This window comes from Mastomys coucha, unplaced genomic scaffold (assembly GCF_008632895.1).
Source record: "Mastomys coucha isolate ucsf_1 unplaced genomic scaffold, UCSF_Mcou_1 pScaffold15, whole genome shotgun sequence".
NCBI classification, from domain to species: Eukaryota; Metazoa; Chordata; class Mammalia; order Rodentia; family Muridae; genus Mastomys; species Mastomys coucha.
In genome coordinates this window covers 45036976-45052678 of record NW_022196897.1, presented here as the reverse complement: position 1 = coordinate 45052678, position 15703 = coordinate 45036976, and the positions used below count along the sequence as shown (strand labels likewise).

At 39.2% G+C, this 15703-nt stretch overlaps 1 protein-coding gene across 2 annotated transcripts; it reads left to right on the top strand.

The window, feature by feature from the left end:
• The first annotated feature begins 10241 nt into the window (after window positions 1–10241).
• On the top strand, window positions 10242–15053 carry Ermn (ermin). 2 transcript variants are annotated; one of them, XM_031373383.1, is made up of 3 exons: window positions 10242–10638; window positions 11247–11339; window positions 14542–15053. In XM_031373383.1, the coding sequence occupies exons 1-3, from the start codon at window positions 10398–10400 to the stop codon at window positions 15051–15053; spliced, it is 846 nt and encodes a 281-aa protein (XP_031229243.1). In that variant the 5' UTR covers window positions 10242–10397. The 2 variants fall into 2 exon arrangements, with proteins under 2 accessions (XP_031229243.1, XP_031229244.1); XM_031373384.1 differs by having other exon boundaries at window positions 10324–10638; window positions 11307–11339.
• Window positions 15054–15703: the final 650 nt, after the last annotated feature.

Genomic DNA, 15703 nt, shown 5'->3' with positions numbered 1-15703 from the left:
CTCTCTCTCTCTCTCTCCCCCCTCTTCCTCTCTCTCCCTCTCCCTCTCTCTCTCTCTCTGTGTTTGTATATATGTGTGTGTGTATATGTGTGTCTGTGTATGTCTCTGTCAGTGTCTCTGTGTTGGAATGATTTATAGGCTGCAGTCCAGCTAATCCAACAATGGCTATGAATGGAAAGCCCAAGAGTCTAAGAAGTTGCTCCGTCCCACAAGCCTGGATGCTTCTGCTGGTTTTCTATATGTGCTGGAATCATGAAGATGCAGGCTTCAATGCCAGTGAAGGAATGGATGTGCTAGCAGTGTGAAGGAAAATAGGCAAAGAGCAAAAGATTCCTTCTTCTGAGTATGTGTATAGACTTGCAGAAGAAAGTATGGCCCATATTAAAGATATGTCTCTCTGTCTCAGGCTTTGGATTGATGTGTTTCTTCCTATCTTAAGATTCAAATTAAAGTCCTAGTCTTCCAGCTTCAAGATCTATATCAAGTTGTATGTCTTCCTACCTCAAAGGTCCATACTAGAAATGGATTCATTCACTTCAAATGAATCAAAAATAATCCCTCACAGGTGTGTCCTCTATTTCTGGTTTGTAGTTCATTCCAGATATAGTCAGGCTTAAACCAAGAATAGCCACACAGTCCTCTATGTGAAGGGGTCATCTAATGCTTATTTAGAGATACCCCTCCTTCCCCATTGGCTACTTTTATCTGCCCTGGCCACAGCAAAATACATGTAGCTCTCCTGAAATCCTTAGCCTATTCATTCCATCATTTTTTTTCAATACTGTTCAGGAATTCACTAGGAGGCTAGTCTCTCAGTTATAACAACTCAAAGAGATATACCTTCCCTGGGGTTATAAAAATCTTTATGTTTCAAAACAGTAAAAAAATCACCAACATTCTTGGAAGATGCAGCTGGAGTTTCAAATTCTGTTGCATTTGATTTTTAAAACACACAGTTTCACTATTGATTTTATTGGTTTGCTTCAGGATCTTGTATCACTAGCATAGTAGTTGTCACTCTGTGTGGGTATAAGAAGCAAAACCAGGCACTAATGTGGCACCAATGATCAACTTTATGGAAATTATACTAAGGGGTGAGAAAGTATTATTATTTGAAGCAAAACATACATAGTGACTGATATTAATGGTGCAAATTTCTGCATTTTAATTATACTACTCCTAGCTGTGATGTCATTTTATTTTAGAGTTTTAATTCTTTAAGTAAGCAAATCTGGATGGTCATGTCTTCTGAGAGTTATAGAGTTGTATAATCCCCAGAAGCATTACTCTATTTCTTCTAGCATATTTAATGAATTATTGGTAGGATTAGTGACTTTGTTTATGTGTCTTCTGCCTGATTAGGCTAAACTACATTTGCTTCTGCCTGATTAGGCTAAACTACATTTCCCAGGATGTCTTTCCCAATTTTCCAGAAAAAGAAACGTAGGGCAGAGAGGATTTTGTATTTGCTTTGGAAGACTGAATTGAAACAGTAGCTATTTGTAGCTCACAGACACTGTGTTGATTTATTGACTTATCTAGTACATAGCATATCTGTGCCTGAAACCTCTCCACCTTCCTTTGCATCTAACATCAGCATCAATGAGTCCTAGGCTATGATGAGAAGGACCAGATTATCCCAGAGGACATTCATATCAGTGGAATGAGAAACAGTGGGAACCGATATAAGTTTTAGTTCCTCTTCATCTCTTCTAGCTTGTTGTTTACCCACAGACATGGATCTTCCCTTATATACTTCCAGACAGGAAGACTTAAGCTTCAAGGTAAGATGTGACAATGGACTTGAAGAAGAAATTTAATAATCACTCATAGTTGTGAGTACCCACAGTTACGAATTGCCTACAACATTTCTCAGGCCCCTTCAGATAGGTGGCAGGTAGGTACATAGGCAAATAGATAAGCCAGAGGCTGTGGAACATTAAGATTTTGTTTATTTTGTTTTGTTTCATTGCTTTGACAAAATACCTATAATAATATGAAAGGATAAAAGATGTATTTAGACAGGGATTATCATAGCCATTAGTCTTTGTGTGTTTGGGCAAAGCATCATGGCAATGGGATTGTACAGCAAAGGAGAGCTATCTATCCAATGTAGTGAAAGAGAAAATACAGACACAGTGGAGATTGGGGACCTGGTACAATCTTCAAATTGGACACCCAGTGACCAACTACAGATAGACCCCCCACCTCCAGGATTCTCTCAACTAATATCTAAGAGTTCAATACAAGATTCTAGGGAGGAATATTTCTTTTTAGAAACACAATATTCCTCATCTGACATTCAAAGGTTGATGGTTATGCCATATTGAAATAAAAAATAGATCTTGTCTGTCTCTGACAGTCCAGATAAGGGTAATTGTTCAAATTTCCAATTTTCCTCTAAGACCCAAGTGCAGGCCTGTGTAAAATCAAAGGAAGTTTCTTTTTTTTTCCAAGATATGGTGGCACATACTAAACATTTCTTTTCATAGAAAAGGGGTACAGATATAAGAAATAGGATTAAAACAAATCTTCAACTCAGCAGGGAAAACACTGAATTCTTTAGCTCCCCTTCTGACATCTAGTATATGTAGTGATATGATCCTGGTCTCGACTAGCTAAGGCAATGTCATCATTATGTCATTGCCACATGAATCACTCATGGCTTATCTTTTGGTATCAGTCATTCCTTGACTATGGCATTGCTCAGCAGACTTCAGGTGTTTGTGGAATCTCTAATTCTCTGGAGTTTCCATTGCAGCATAGTCTTCACCTTCAACAGTTTTATGTATCATTCTTTCAGTTACTGCCTACCAGAATTCTGATAGATCCATGTATTGTCTGTTCTTGTAGGCCTTCATCTGAAATCATAGTGAAGCTCTGTGACTCTGTAGCTCTTACATATGCATGTCTGTAAAATCAGAACCACCCAAACAATCTCAAGTCTTACTGTCAACTTGAACAATGTCCATGTTTCCTTGGATCAGGGTTGAAGCTGCTTTTGAATATCTGGGTGACTAAACCCAGGAAAGCAGGTAAATGAGGAACTGCATGAGAATAGGGGTTATCAGTGGCTCACTTCTCAAGGGAAAATCTTTAAAATGAGTTTATAATTCTGTGTACTGATGTAGAGAGTGGGTGGGATCTGTCTAATTTCTGTAATACTGGCAGGGAATTTGTTTTTCAATTATCTTAGTGGAAGTGTTTGACTCTTTCTAAAAGAAGAAAGAAAGAAAGATTTCTTTTTATTATTTTAAAGCTATATGTGTATAAGTGATGGTTTGAGTAAGAATGACCCTCACAGGCTCATATATTTGAATCTTAGTCTCAGGGAGTGGAGAAAGGCTAGGACATATGACCTTTTTCACCCTTTGCCACTAAGAGTAATAGAGAGCACTTGTTGTTTTTGCAAAGTAACCAGCTTGAATCCCCAGGATCCATTTGGTGGCTAACAATTGTCTGTAACTCTATTTCCAGAAGATCTCACATCCTCTTCGTGCTTTCATGGGCAGGTGAACATGACACACAAACATACATGCAAGCAAAACCTGTGTAAAACACAAACCACACAAACACATAAAATAAAAATAAAACTTTAGTATAAAGATAATAGGGAAAAAGCAAAATGCTCCAAGAAATTATATAAGAAAAATAATGTTTTACACATGAACATTATGGAGTAGAATTTGAATTAAGAATTGTCAGTCCTCCCAATATACTCCAGCTGCTCAGGTGCAGTTAGAAGAATAGTGACTGATCTGCCTGCCATCTGAATTGCCCTACTCCCTAAACTAAGTTCCCCAAGACTCACACTACCATTGTTCCCCTCCCATCTTACCATTCAGCCCATGGCCAGGATTCTGCCCCCAATTTCTGCAGTTTCCAGTTGTTTATGTGAAGGCCACAACCAGTCAGAAGAACAGAGACCATCTGCTGTTTGAGACCATCAAACAAGTTGGCAGATGTCCAGCCCCTAATCTGTTCAGAGACACCCTAGTGGTTCAGAGGTCAAGCAGGCTGCCAAAAAAAGGCACAATACTCAGAAGACCAAAGAGTAAACAGATACCAAGAAACAAAACACCCATCCAACAAAGACAAACTCAGAAATCAGTACCTAGGCCTATAATTAACCCAAACTCAGATGGTTACACACCCATGTAAGAGCACAATCAACAACAGTCAGAATAATATGGCACCATGAGAACTGTATATACTGTGACAGAAAGACATGAATATTCCAATGTAGCTGAAACACAATGAAAAAGACCTTAAAACCAACTTTTTGAGGATGATAGAGGTCCTTAAAGATGAAATTAATAAATCCCTTAAAGAAATCAATGATAAGACAAACACAAAGTTGAAGAAAGATCAATAATCCCTTAGAGAATGCCAAGAGGGCCAAGAAAAAGCAAACAAGTGAAGGACTGTTTAAGATCTGAAAATGGACATAGAAGCAAGAAAGAAAACAAACAGGACATCGTGGAAATGGAAAAATCTATGTAAGTGTACAGGAGCAGCATCATCAACAGAATATAAGAGTTGAAATGAAGAATCTAGTGGACTGATGATAAGCTAGAAAAAAATAGATTCACTCACCAAAGAAATTGTTAAATCTAAAAAGTTCCTGTGACAAAACATTCAGGAAATCTGGAACACTATGAAAAGACAAAACCTAACAATATTAGTAATAGAAGAAGATAATTCCCAGTTCCAAGATCCCAAAATTATTTTCAACAAAATCTTAGGAAAAAATTTCTCTAACCTCAAGAAAGAGATGCTCATAAAGAAGTTTACAGAACACCACAGATTGAAACAAGAAAATAAGTCCTCCTGCCACATAATAGTAAAAACACTAAATGCTCAGAGCACTGAGATAACCGAGATAATGTTAAAATCTGCAAGGGTAAAGGGACAAGTAACATATAAAGGCAGACCTATTAGATGCCTGACTTCTCAGCATAGAATCTAAAAGCCAGAAAGGCCTGGGCAGAGATGTCTTGAAAATTCTAAAAGACTACAGATGCCAGTCCACACTACTATCCCCTGCAAAACTTTCAATAACCATAGAGGAAGAAAGCAAGATATTCCATGACAAAAACAAATTTAAGCAACATATATCTACAAATCTGGTCATACAGAAGATACTATAAGGAAAATTCTAACCCAAGGAGGTTAATTACAGCCAAGAAAACACAGGAAATAAATAATCCAACATGTACAAAATCAAGAAGGGAAGATTACATACATGCATACATATATACATACACACACACTTACAGACACACACACAAACGTACACACACTACCATCACCAACATAAAAATAACAGGAATTAGCAATCATTGTGAATTAATATTTCTCTACATCAATGGACTCAATTCCCCAATAAAAAGACACAGATTAACAGAATGGATAAGAAAATAGGTTCCAATACTTGGCTGCATATCAGAAACACACCTGAACATCAAAGATAGCCATTACCTGTGAGTAAAGGGTTAGGAAATTCAAAGTAAATGGACCAAAGAAGCTGGTATAGCCATTCTAATTCCAAAATTGGCTTTGAACCAAAATTAATCAGAAGAGATGGATAGAATACTTCATACTCATCAAAGGAAAACTTACCAAGATGATATCTCAGTTCTGAACAACCCAAATGCAAAGGTCCCAACAATTGTAAAAGAAACTTTACTAGAGTTTAAATCACACATCAAACACAACACATTATTAGTGGGAGATTTCAATACCCCTCATTCACCAATGGACAGGCCATCCAGACATAAACTAAACAAAGAAATAATGGAACTAACAAATGTTATGACTCAAGTTGACCCAACAGATACCAACAAAACATTTCATCCAAACACAAAAGGATACACTTTCTTCTCGGTACCTCCTGCAACCTTCTCCAATACTGACAATACACTTTGTCACAAAATAAGTCTCAACAGATACAAGAAAATTGAAATAACTTTCTATAGCTTATAAGACTACTATGGATTGATTAAAGCTGAACTTCAATAACAACAGAAACAGAAAGCCTATAAACTTGTGGAAATTGAACAACTCTTTACTGGATCAATGAAGAAGTAAAGAAATTAAAGACTTCCTAGAGTTTAATGAAAATGAATACACAGCATATGTCAACCTATGGGACACAATGAAATCAGAGCTAAGAGGATAGCACATAGCATTAAATGCACTCATAAAGAAATTGGTGAAGTCTTATATTAGCATCTTAAGAGCACACTTGAAAACTCTATGTGGTAAAGAAACAAACACACCCTATAGTAGATGGCAGAATCAACTAGGCTGGGCCCATAGGTGCTCACTCAGATGGAACTGACAACAAAGGAGCCTATATGGAACTGACCTAGGATGTTCATGGGTATGTTACAGCTGTGTAACTTGGTCTTCTTGTGAGACTCCTAACAGTGGAAGTAGGAGCTGGATCTGACTCTGTTGCCCACCTTTGAGATGCCTTCCCCCTTTTGAACTGCCTTGTCTAGCCTTAGAAGAGGAGGTGCCTCATCTTACTGCAACTTGGTAATGTCATGGCTGGTTGATATCCATTGAGGCTGTCCCTTTTATGAAGAGAAGCTGAGGAGGAGTGGATTGGAGAAGGTGGAAGGGAATTGTGGGTGAGGATCTGGAGGGTAAGGAGGGAGGTAAAACTGTGCTTGGGATGTAAAATTGAAAAAAAAACACCAGTCCAGATTGCAATAGACTTACTAAAGTCATATATTGTTATAAAGAATGGGTAACAACTCTCCTCTGTAAGGAAAAAATAATACGTTTTATTTAATAATTTGATCATCTTGGTGCAAAAGGTATCTCATATTTCTTCCTATATGTAGGAAAAATAGCACATTATACCCTATTCACCTGGTATCCATTATTCTGCCTGACAGTTTACTAAATATTTCTTACAAAAGTGAAGTCTGGTCAGCCAAAGTTGACGAAATCCTGTGTCAACTTTTCTTTCTGCAACCCTGAAATACTTTTAACTCCACAAATAGTTAAAATAATTAGAAAGAAAAACAACCACAGGCAAATAAACTGAATTAAATTAATACTAGTGTACATGCATATACTATACTTACTAAAAGTAATAGACACCTAGAAGTAAGAAAGACAATGTGTTTAGAATCTTGAACTTTGCTGTGATTCTGAAATGAGGTCCTTGGCAAAACCCTCTTGGAGTGATTGGGGATAGGACCTTTAAAACTAATGTGGGCATTTGTACATCTCTGTTTGCTACTGGTTATTGGGTTGAATGAGGGTCACTTAAGGATCATGGAGTTTAATATGTTCCCATTTGTACCTGAACTTCGGCTTCAGTTTCTGTATACCCTCACAGATTCCCTTCAATATTTCCTTACTACAGGGTTGCTGGTTGTTTCTTGTGAGGACAGACCCTTCATTGTTTCCAGCAGCTCTTGTGTGCCTCCTGGAAGGGTTGCTACTGCCTCAGGCCTTCTGCTGCCCTCTAGTGGCTACTATTCTCACATATGCCAAGGTGGTTGATGATGGATCCCTGGGGAAGCTCTGGTCAATCAATACAAACATCTGTGCAAAGGCCGGGGATGGCACATCGTCTCATCTATAGTATGTGCCATTACAGGTGACAGGAGCAAGAAAGAAACACTCATCCAACAATTTTAGGGACAGAGACCCTGAGAGTGAACAGTTCTTATTCTTTTCCTTGACCGAAAGCCGGAAATGTCCTTGGTCCTGTCTGCAGTTCTGTCCTCACTGAGTCCAGGCATGCCAGAGGGAGTTCTGGTACATGATTATTTATTTCTTCCTTGAGTCAGCACCTGTGCCTGGGAGCTGAATGTAAGACATAACTAAAGGTGAGAGGAGACACATTATGGGTGGACAAACTGGACTGAACACCTCCCCTGCCTCTAACTAGTTTCTGCAATTAGTTCTGTAAACTCTCCCTAGACTAGCATCTCAATGATCTTTACACTTCCCTTGTTTTAGCTTCAGCTAGACATGATCTCTGACTTCTTTCTTTCTCTTACGTTCTCCATAAACTTTCCCAAACTCACCCTCGGTAGTCCATTGATTTCATTCTTCAGACTCTTGAGATAAAGTGTGGAGCTACTGATTCTGAAATTTTTCTGTGAATGTGAGACTTGGGCTTCCTAACTCCTCCGTAATTGAACCCTTCCTGTGGTGAAATGGTCTCCACTGAACCCATTTCATCAGTGGGCTTACCAGCTATGTAGCATCGTACCAATTGAGCAAATAGTCAGTGTGCTAGAGAGAGAAGAGCTGACGACAACTGGGGAAGGGGTCTCAATCTCTGTTAGAGATGTTCTCCTGAATCAGGATTGAGCAGATGATGTCACAGTGACATGTGTTTGGTGTCTCTGACATATAATCAAATGGACTGGGCTTTAGATACAATGTTAAATTTTTTTTAATGGGTGTATGGGTGTTTTGCCTGTTTTTATGTGAACCATTTCTATGGTTGTTTCCAGCAGAGGAGGTCTTTGGGTCATCTGAAACTGCAATTACAGATGTTTTGAACAGCTGTGTGGGAGGGAGCTAGGAATTGTGGCTCAGCTCCTCTGGAAGAACAGCCAGTGTTCTTAATCATTGAGCTGTCTCTTCAGCCCTCTTAGGCACAATTTTGAAAGTGACAGATTTACAAGTACCCCCACCCCTAATTTCTACTCTTGATTTCCTATAAAAACGCCCTCAAATGTATTCTCTCGGTGGTAGAGATTTCCTCACTTCTTCAAACATACACATATTTAAATTTTAAAAATCGAATGCCTGGTGCCAGAGTTGTTAGGCAGTAGTCTTACCAGTTAGACCAAAGAGTCACACGTGGTGAAAAGCAGCGGAAGAATTTTTCAATGTGGGAGGAAAAAGAAAAAGATCTAGTCATCCACTCAAGTTCATCTTGAGGTGCTAACATGACCTTTGGATTAAACGGGTGGCAAGGGCCATGCCTAACTGCTGCTAAGTAGTCGGCCAAGGTGTGGTTTTACCAGCCATGGTTCCAGTGCCTCCTGCAAGATGGTCTGTCTGATAACTTTGTATGTTATGAAATTGTTTGAATTGTATGAAAACTCTCCTTGGGAGACAAGTGCCTTCTCTGGCTGGCACCAGGCTTCATCAGTCATTTTCTCATTTCAGCACGAAGGTCCTGAGGAAGTTCCAGTTCCTTGGGGTCTACTGTCCAATAGTCTGATAATTGAAAGGGAGGGCAAATGCTTCTTTTTAGAATGTCTTCATGTCTTCCAGGATGGTTTGCCTCCCTAGGTCAAGGTGAGTGGTGCACACTGAAAGTAAAAGTGAGCTCCCTTTACCCTGCTCAGATGAAGTTTAGATTTGAATTGGTAAAAAAATCATCACTCTAAAATTACTCACTTAGTTAATCATAACCAATTAAACTCTGGAGAGAAAATGCAGGTTAGGGAAGAAATCACTGAAGGAATGATACCTTAGCCAGAACTTAAGGACTCAGAGATATTGTTCAGACAAAGTTCTTGGGGAAGGACTGAGCCATCCAGACAAGAGAAAGAATGTACTCCTTTAAAAGGGAAAAGGGGGATGAGCAGCAGACTAGTTTTAATTAATGACTGGACAGCAGACTGCATCACAAGTGCCAGTATGAAATGCAAGGCATAATTCTGATTGGAGCAAGGGAAAACTTCACGGGAAAATCACACCAGTGTTTTAATGGATAGGGTGGGCGTCTGTAGACATGGGGAAACTGGAAAGTCAGCTTCCTGAAGCACACCAGGAAATCTGTTGCCAACGTTGCTTACGATCAAGTCGTCCTGTTTACAGGTCCTTGAAAAGCTAATTTTATTCTTTAATAGATGAGAAATGATGCCATTGCCTCCTACAACATAGCCGAGGTTTTACTTGAACCAAATCTGCTTGGAAATGTTAAGCTGGTTACACAGAACTAATGTGCCTCAAGGTGGTCATTCTCTCTGGATTAAAGCCTGGGAACAATTGTGGCTCCTGTTACAGGGAAAATTACAATGGGCTTTTATGGAGAGGGACAAAAATCTCTGTTCCCAGAGGGGGACTGACAAGCCGCAAGTCCCCGTTTGCATGCCAACACAAAAGCCTGATTGCTTCAGATTGCTTGTTTATGCAAATGGAAGGCAACATTAATTCTGAGACTGGAGCTGTGAGGTGATAGGGATGTTGCTGATTGGCTGAGTTTTGCTCCTGGGCTGGTAACCAAACTGACAAACCCTATCATATTCATTCCGAGCCCTGAAAACCCTTACAAGGAATCTTTGCTATTGCATGTCAGACTGAGAGTTTGTTTTTACATTAGGTTTTGGAAGTGTAGGAACCACAGCATTAGAGCTTATCAAAGATCCGCTCCCTTCCTTTCTCTGTGAACCTCAGTGAACATCATGACAGATACTCCTGTGACACTGAGTGGGGCAGAGTGCAATGGGGACAAACCACCTGAGAATGGCCAACAGCCTAGCAGTCAAACCAGGAAGGAGACAAGTAATGCAGATGAGACCCAGCCGTACTGCAGGGTTGAACCCAGTCTTGAAGATTTACCTGCAAAAGAAAATCAAGAAGAAAGTGGAAACAGTAAAGGGAATATACTACCCAAAGGGTCTGAAGATGAGAAGATTCTCAATGGTAAAGTATTTCTTTTTCTCAGTTTGTTTTGACTTACAAGCTTTTTTAAAAAAGTACATTAACTAATATTATATAAATAAGTTGATACCAAGAAATAGAGTCCCTATTCCCAATAGGGGTTTCCTACCATACTGACTTATAATTTAGGCTTGTCTGATAGCTCTGCAATCTTGCTGATTTCTCTTCTGAACTCCTGATTGTTTTCACTGGAAGAAAAAAAGAGTAAGAGTAGCCACCTTTATTGAGTTGTTATATAACTTCTACATGGTAATCCAATGTTAACTACTGCTATAATTGTTAGACCCACAGGTCCATTACTGTTTGAAAAAAAGAACTCAGAATTGTAAGATCCTAAAGAGGTCTTAATCCATCTAATATTAGTGATAATATACATCTATCTCTAACTCTCTCTCTCTCTCTCTCTCTCTCTATATATATATATATATATATATATACTATATATATATATATATATGGAGAGATTATAATTGTGGAAACTAATTGTTAAACAAATGCAATCAAATTTAAAAGAATCAGAAAAATAAAATGGTTTGTGAACCTTTAACCATATGTGTTGGAAATGTTACATTATTTGTATTTCTCCCTAGAAAACCCAGAAGAGAACCTCTTCGTTGTTCACCAGGCCATCAAAGATCTTTCTCTCCAAGAAACAAGTGCAGAAGACATGGATTTCCGAGAAGGTAATGGGAATCCTAGTTTCCCAACATGATTGTTTAGCTGAATGTGATATCATTGTATAAGATGTGTGTACCGCATGTGTGCTGTAGAGAAGCTGTTCCAAAGACTTCAAAATCTTCCAGCTGCTAAAGGCAGATACCCCAGCCATGCCCCACCTTACCCAGCTTTCTAGATGGCTCAAGCACCAAACTGTATGGGTCAGTCTGACTGCCTGGCATGGTGGAGTGATAGCTATGTCTTGATAGGTTAGCCCACTGCATCAAGCTTTCTCTTTAATTTGGTGCTCCAGATGGGTGTTGGGCAGCTTCTGGGATGGTTAGGAAACAGGTTTAGTCTAAAGTTTCCTATTGACATTCGATCTAAAGTAACTTTATAAAACCAGTTACTACGTGGGAAAGGTATGACTGAAAGAAGTATGGAATAACTATTTTTTTGTCAAAAAAACAAACATGCTCCAGAGTGATAAAAATAATTTTGTGATCTTTACACAACTTTGAGAGAAAAAGACCAAGGAAGCAGCATTGTTAAATTTCAAGTACAGTCAGTAGACAAAGCTACAAAATCCTCTAAACATTTCTTCTAAGAAGATGTTTACATTCAAATAGTTTCTGAGCTCAGTGCAGGATAGAATCTATTAATTAATCATTCCCTCCCTCACTAGCAGCTGTAAACAGCTTATCCTCAAATTGAAGCCAGCATGTGGCCCCTAAACAATTTAATTTAGGACCCTACCAGGCAAAACAAAGGGGAAGCCCCAAGGGACATGAGAATACCAGGTACATAGCAGACGCTAAGGAGAACAGGGAGGTAAGTGGGAATTCTGGAGTCTCTCCTTTGCCTAACCCCCAGACTCTCTGCTGGCCAACATGTAAGCAGTTATAGCAAAGCAGTAGCTGGTATCACACAGAGAGCATCTCAGCCCAGGCAGTGGTAAAAGTTAAGACTCCACAAAATGAATGGCATAATTGCTTTCCTCTAGTCTTTGCGTTTTTAATGCGATTAGTCTATCAAGGCAGGGCTCACGGTCCTCCACCTATAGTTTCTTTATCCGTAATGAGATCCACTGCAAACAAAGGTTACTAGGACTATGCCTTTCCAAGTGGAAAGGGATGGGGCTCTCTTATGTAACATGGTGTCACCAGTGAGTTTGCCTCTGCTCACCTCCTTTCCCTCTTAACACAGCACGCGTCGACTCTGTGACAGAGGTGCTGGCTTCTGTGCCTTTTCCTTTTAAAATGGCAGAGCTATACAGTCTCCTAAGTGAATATGCCTGCCAAGAATAAGATGCTAAAAATATTGAGGGGGAAAAACACTAATAATTTAAATGGAAAGATGATTTTTTATTCATGACAGTCTTGGGCCTGAGTTTTGAATGTGAATTAAAAAATCACTTTGTGTGTGTGTGTGTGTGTGTGTGTGTGTGTGTGTTGTGCTGTGTTTTATTTTTTGGTGGAAGAACATACCAAAACACAGCCCAATATTAGCCAATATCCAATGCACATTTATTTGCCATGTAAAGAATATCAAGTGGGGGATTGACAGCAGCTCTTTAGGACGACTGTGGGTGGTAATTCACGCTTATTACTCTCTATCATGGTCCATGGAATCTTGGACTCAGAGGGAAAAAAATAAAAGCTTTTCATGGAAAAAGACTTACAGGGAGAAGTGTGGAGGGAGAAAGAAGTTGGCAATGGCCATTCACCTTGCTTATAGGCTCTTGTGGCATAGGAAGAGAATGGTGAAGTCACATGCTCTAGCCATGTTCTCTATGGCTAGGTAACACTTTCCACATAAGCCTGTTATGTGTGTGTTTTCAGAAAAAGCTTTTGCTCTCTTAGCATTCATTCTTATATATCAAGAAATACTAATGAAGTTTGTTAATATGATCCAGCTGTTTTGAAACAAATGATTATAGTGCTTTAAGTCTTCTAAAAGCCACAACATGGCACCAAATAACCCCGTTACTCTGCTGTCATTTGGGACAACAGGAGAACCTAGTATTTATGCATGTAAGCCCAACATAAGGTTAGATCTGGATCTCTAGAGGTTAGTAGAGGATCTTAGCCATGGTGTGTATGACTCACTGGCCCACTTACAAATCCCTGAGTTCTGAATATCTAGGGAGCTGTGACCTTCTGTGTTTTATTTTATGTATAATGAGTGTCTTGTCTGTGTGTATGTTAGTGCCCTCATCTCTCATCTGGTTCCTGGAGGCCAGAAAAGGGCATTGAATCCTCTAGAACTAGAGTTACACAGAACTGTAAGCTACCATGTGACTGTTGAACCAAATCGGATTCCTCTGAAACAGCAAGTTTCTGGAAACACTAAGCCACCTGTCTAACCTGCCATTGCTCCTTTTTATAGTTTTTAATTTTGGTGTTATTTTATGTGTGTGAATGATTTGCAGGCATGTATGTCTGTGTACCATGCATATGCCTAGTGCCCATAGAAGCCAGAAGAGGGTATTGGATCCCTTGGAACTGGAGTTAGGAATGGTTGTAAGATACCACATGGGTACTGGGACTAGACCCTGGGTCTCTGGAAGAGTAGTTAGTACTTTTAACGATTGATCCATTTTTTCTAGCCCCACTCAGAGACAGTGTCTACAACTCTGAGTTTGATTAACCATGGACAAACATCATTTACACACTGGAATAAAGTGTTTTAGCCAAAGGCATTGTTTACATGGTCTTTGTGGGATATATTTGTTGATGTGAAGCTAATCCAAACATTTTACTGAGTGTGTACATATACGTACATATAAAATATATATATGTACACACATACATGGTTGCATAAATACATATATACATAAACACACACACATAATTTTTGCAAGAGAAAAATTTTAAGTGTGCCTCAGAGAACAGTAATCCTACCAAAAACACCAGTCTATGACAAAAGAATTCTAGTCAAAGTAGGTTGTGTTGTAGACATTTCTGAAAACACGTAATGCTCATTAGCATTTTAAAGACTTGAATGCTGAGATACGTATTTAACTACACAAAATGCAGTGTTTTGCAAGCTCTTTTGACTGTGAAACCTATTTGATTGTCTAATATTTATCAGGCAACCCTGCGTCACAGTCCAGAAGGCACAAGTTGGAATCTCATTGCCCGGAAGAATGGCTTAGCGTATTACTGAATAGACCCTAGGTGCTCTGAAAGCCCAGCATGTCTCACCCACTAGTTCCTTTTGCTACAGGGCATGCGTGGAAGAAGATTCCTCTGAACAGCAGCAACCTGGAAGTGAGTAGACAGAAGGAAAGAAGTGTCCACCAACCTCTAGAGCAGAGAGAAGATGAGAGCACAGCCCGCCAGGCAACTGAAATCGAATGGCTGGGGTTCCGGAAATCTAGTCAAGTTGACATCTTGCATTCTAAATGTGATGAGGAAGAAGAAGTTTGGAATGAAGAGATAAATGAGGAAGATGTTGATGAGTGTGTTGAGGAGGAAGATGAAGTTCGAGTAATAGAATTTAAAAGAAAACACAGAGAAGGTCCTCCATTAACAGAGGAAAACCTTGTAAGGGAGGACTCCCCACTAAGCAGCCCCAGCTCCCGACCAGGGACCCCTGATGAGCAGCCAGTGTTCGGAAAGAAGGGAGATATCGCCAGGAATTCTTATTCCAGATACAACACGATATCCTATCGGAAAATCAGAAAAGGCAACACCAAACAGAGAATTGATGAGTTTGAGTCAATGATGCACTTATAAACAAACTAATGGGGACTGAGAAATGTCGGGAGCGTTAAAGTAAAGCTAACTTCTAACTTCCTTCAGCTGAGATGTGCAAGCTTAATGTCTTTTTCACCATAAGGCAACGTGGAAAAAGCCACAGACAAAACTCATTTTGGTAACTTCAAGCCAACAAGCTTTAGATTCATTCCTGGGTTTTTGCTTTTTAAAAAAACGTAACTAATATAGCATCAGGTAAGCATTGTCACAGAGCCTGGTAGGATTGGTCTTTAAAAGCAGCAATAGTGAGAGAGGCAAGACAAGGGAAAGAGAACAGTGGACTTGACTCTCATAATTCTCTTGGTGTCTTTTTTTTTTCTTCAAGCCAATGAGAGTCAAAAGTTAAACCCCACTTCCAGAACATGGTTTTCATAGATTCTGGATTTATTTTATTTTATTTTATTTTTTTTGCTTTTATAATTATTGTAAAAAAAAATATTGTATCTTAAGTCAGTTTTTCCTTGGCATCTACTGAGTAAAAATAAAGCACATCTCCTTCCCAGGTACAACTGTTCAATGAATTTCCTCACTAAAAGGCTAAGGAATTGTCAGTCAGAATTCTGTTTGCTGGGTGCCAGTGCTGGCTTTATGCTTTTGACATGAATTAAATCCACTGTGAAGTTGATTCA

What these genes read in the sequence shown, in the direction of transcription:
- Ermn (XM_031373383.1), top strand. Translation starts at nt 10,398, where the DNA reads ATGACAGATACTCCTGTGACACTGAGTGGGGCAGAGTGCAATGGGGAC. An exon ending in AGATGAGAAGATTCTCAATG is followed by an intron (nt 10,639 to 11,246) that starts GTAAAGTATTTC and finishes ATTTCTCCCTAG; the next exon opens with AAAACCCAGAAGAGAACCTC. An exon ending in AGACATGGATTTCCGAGAAG is followed by an intron (nt 11,340 to 14,541) that starts GTAATGGGAATC and finishes CTTTTGCTACAG; the next exon opens with GGCATGCGTGGAAGAAGATT.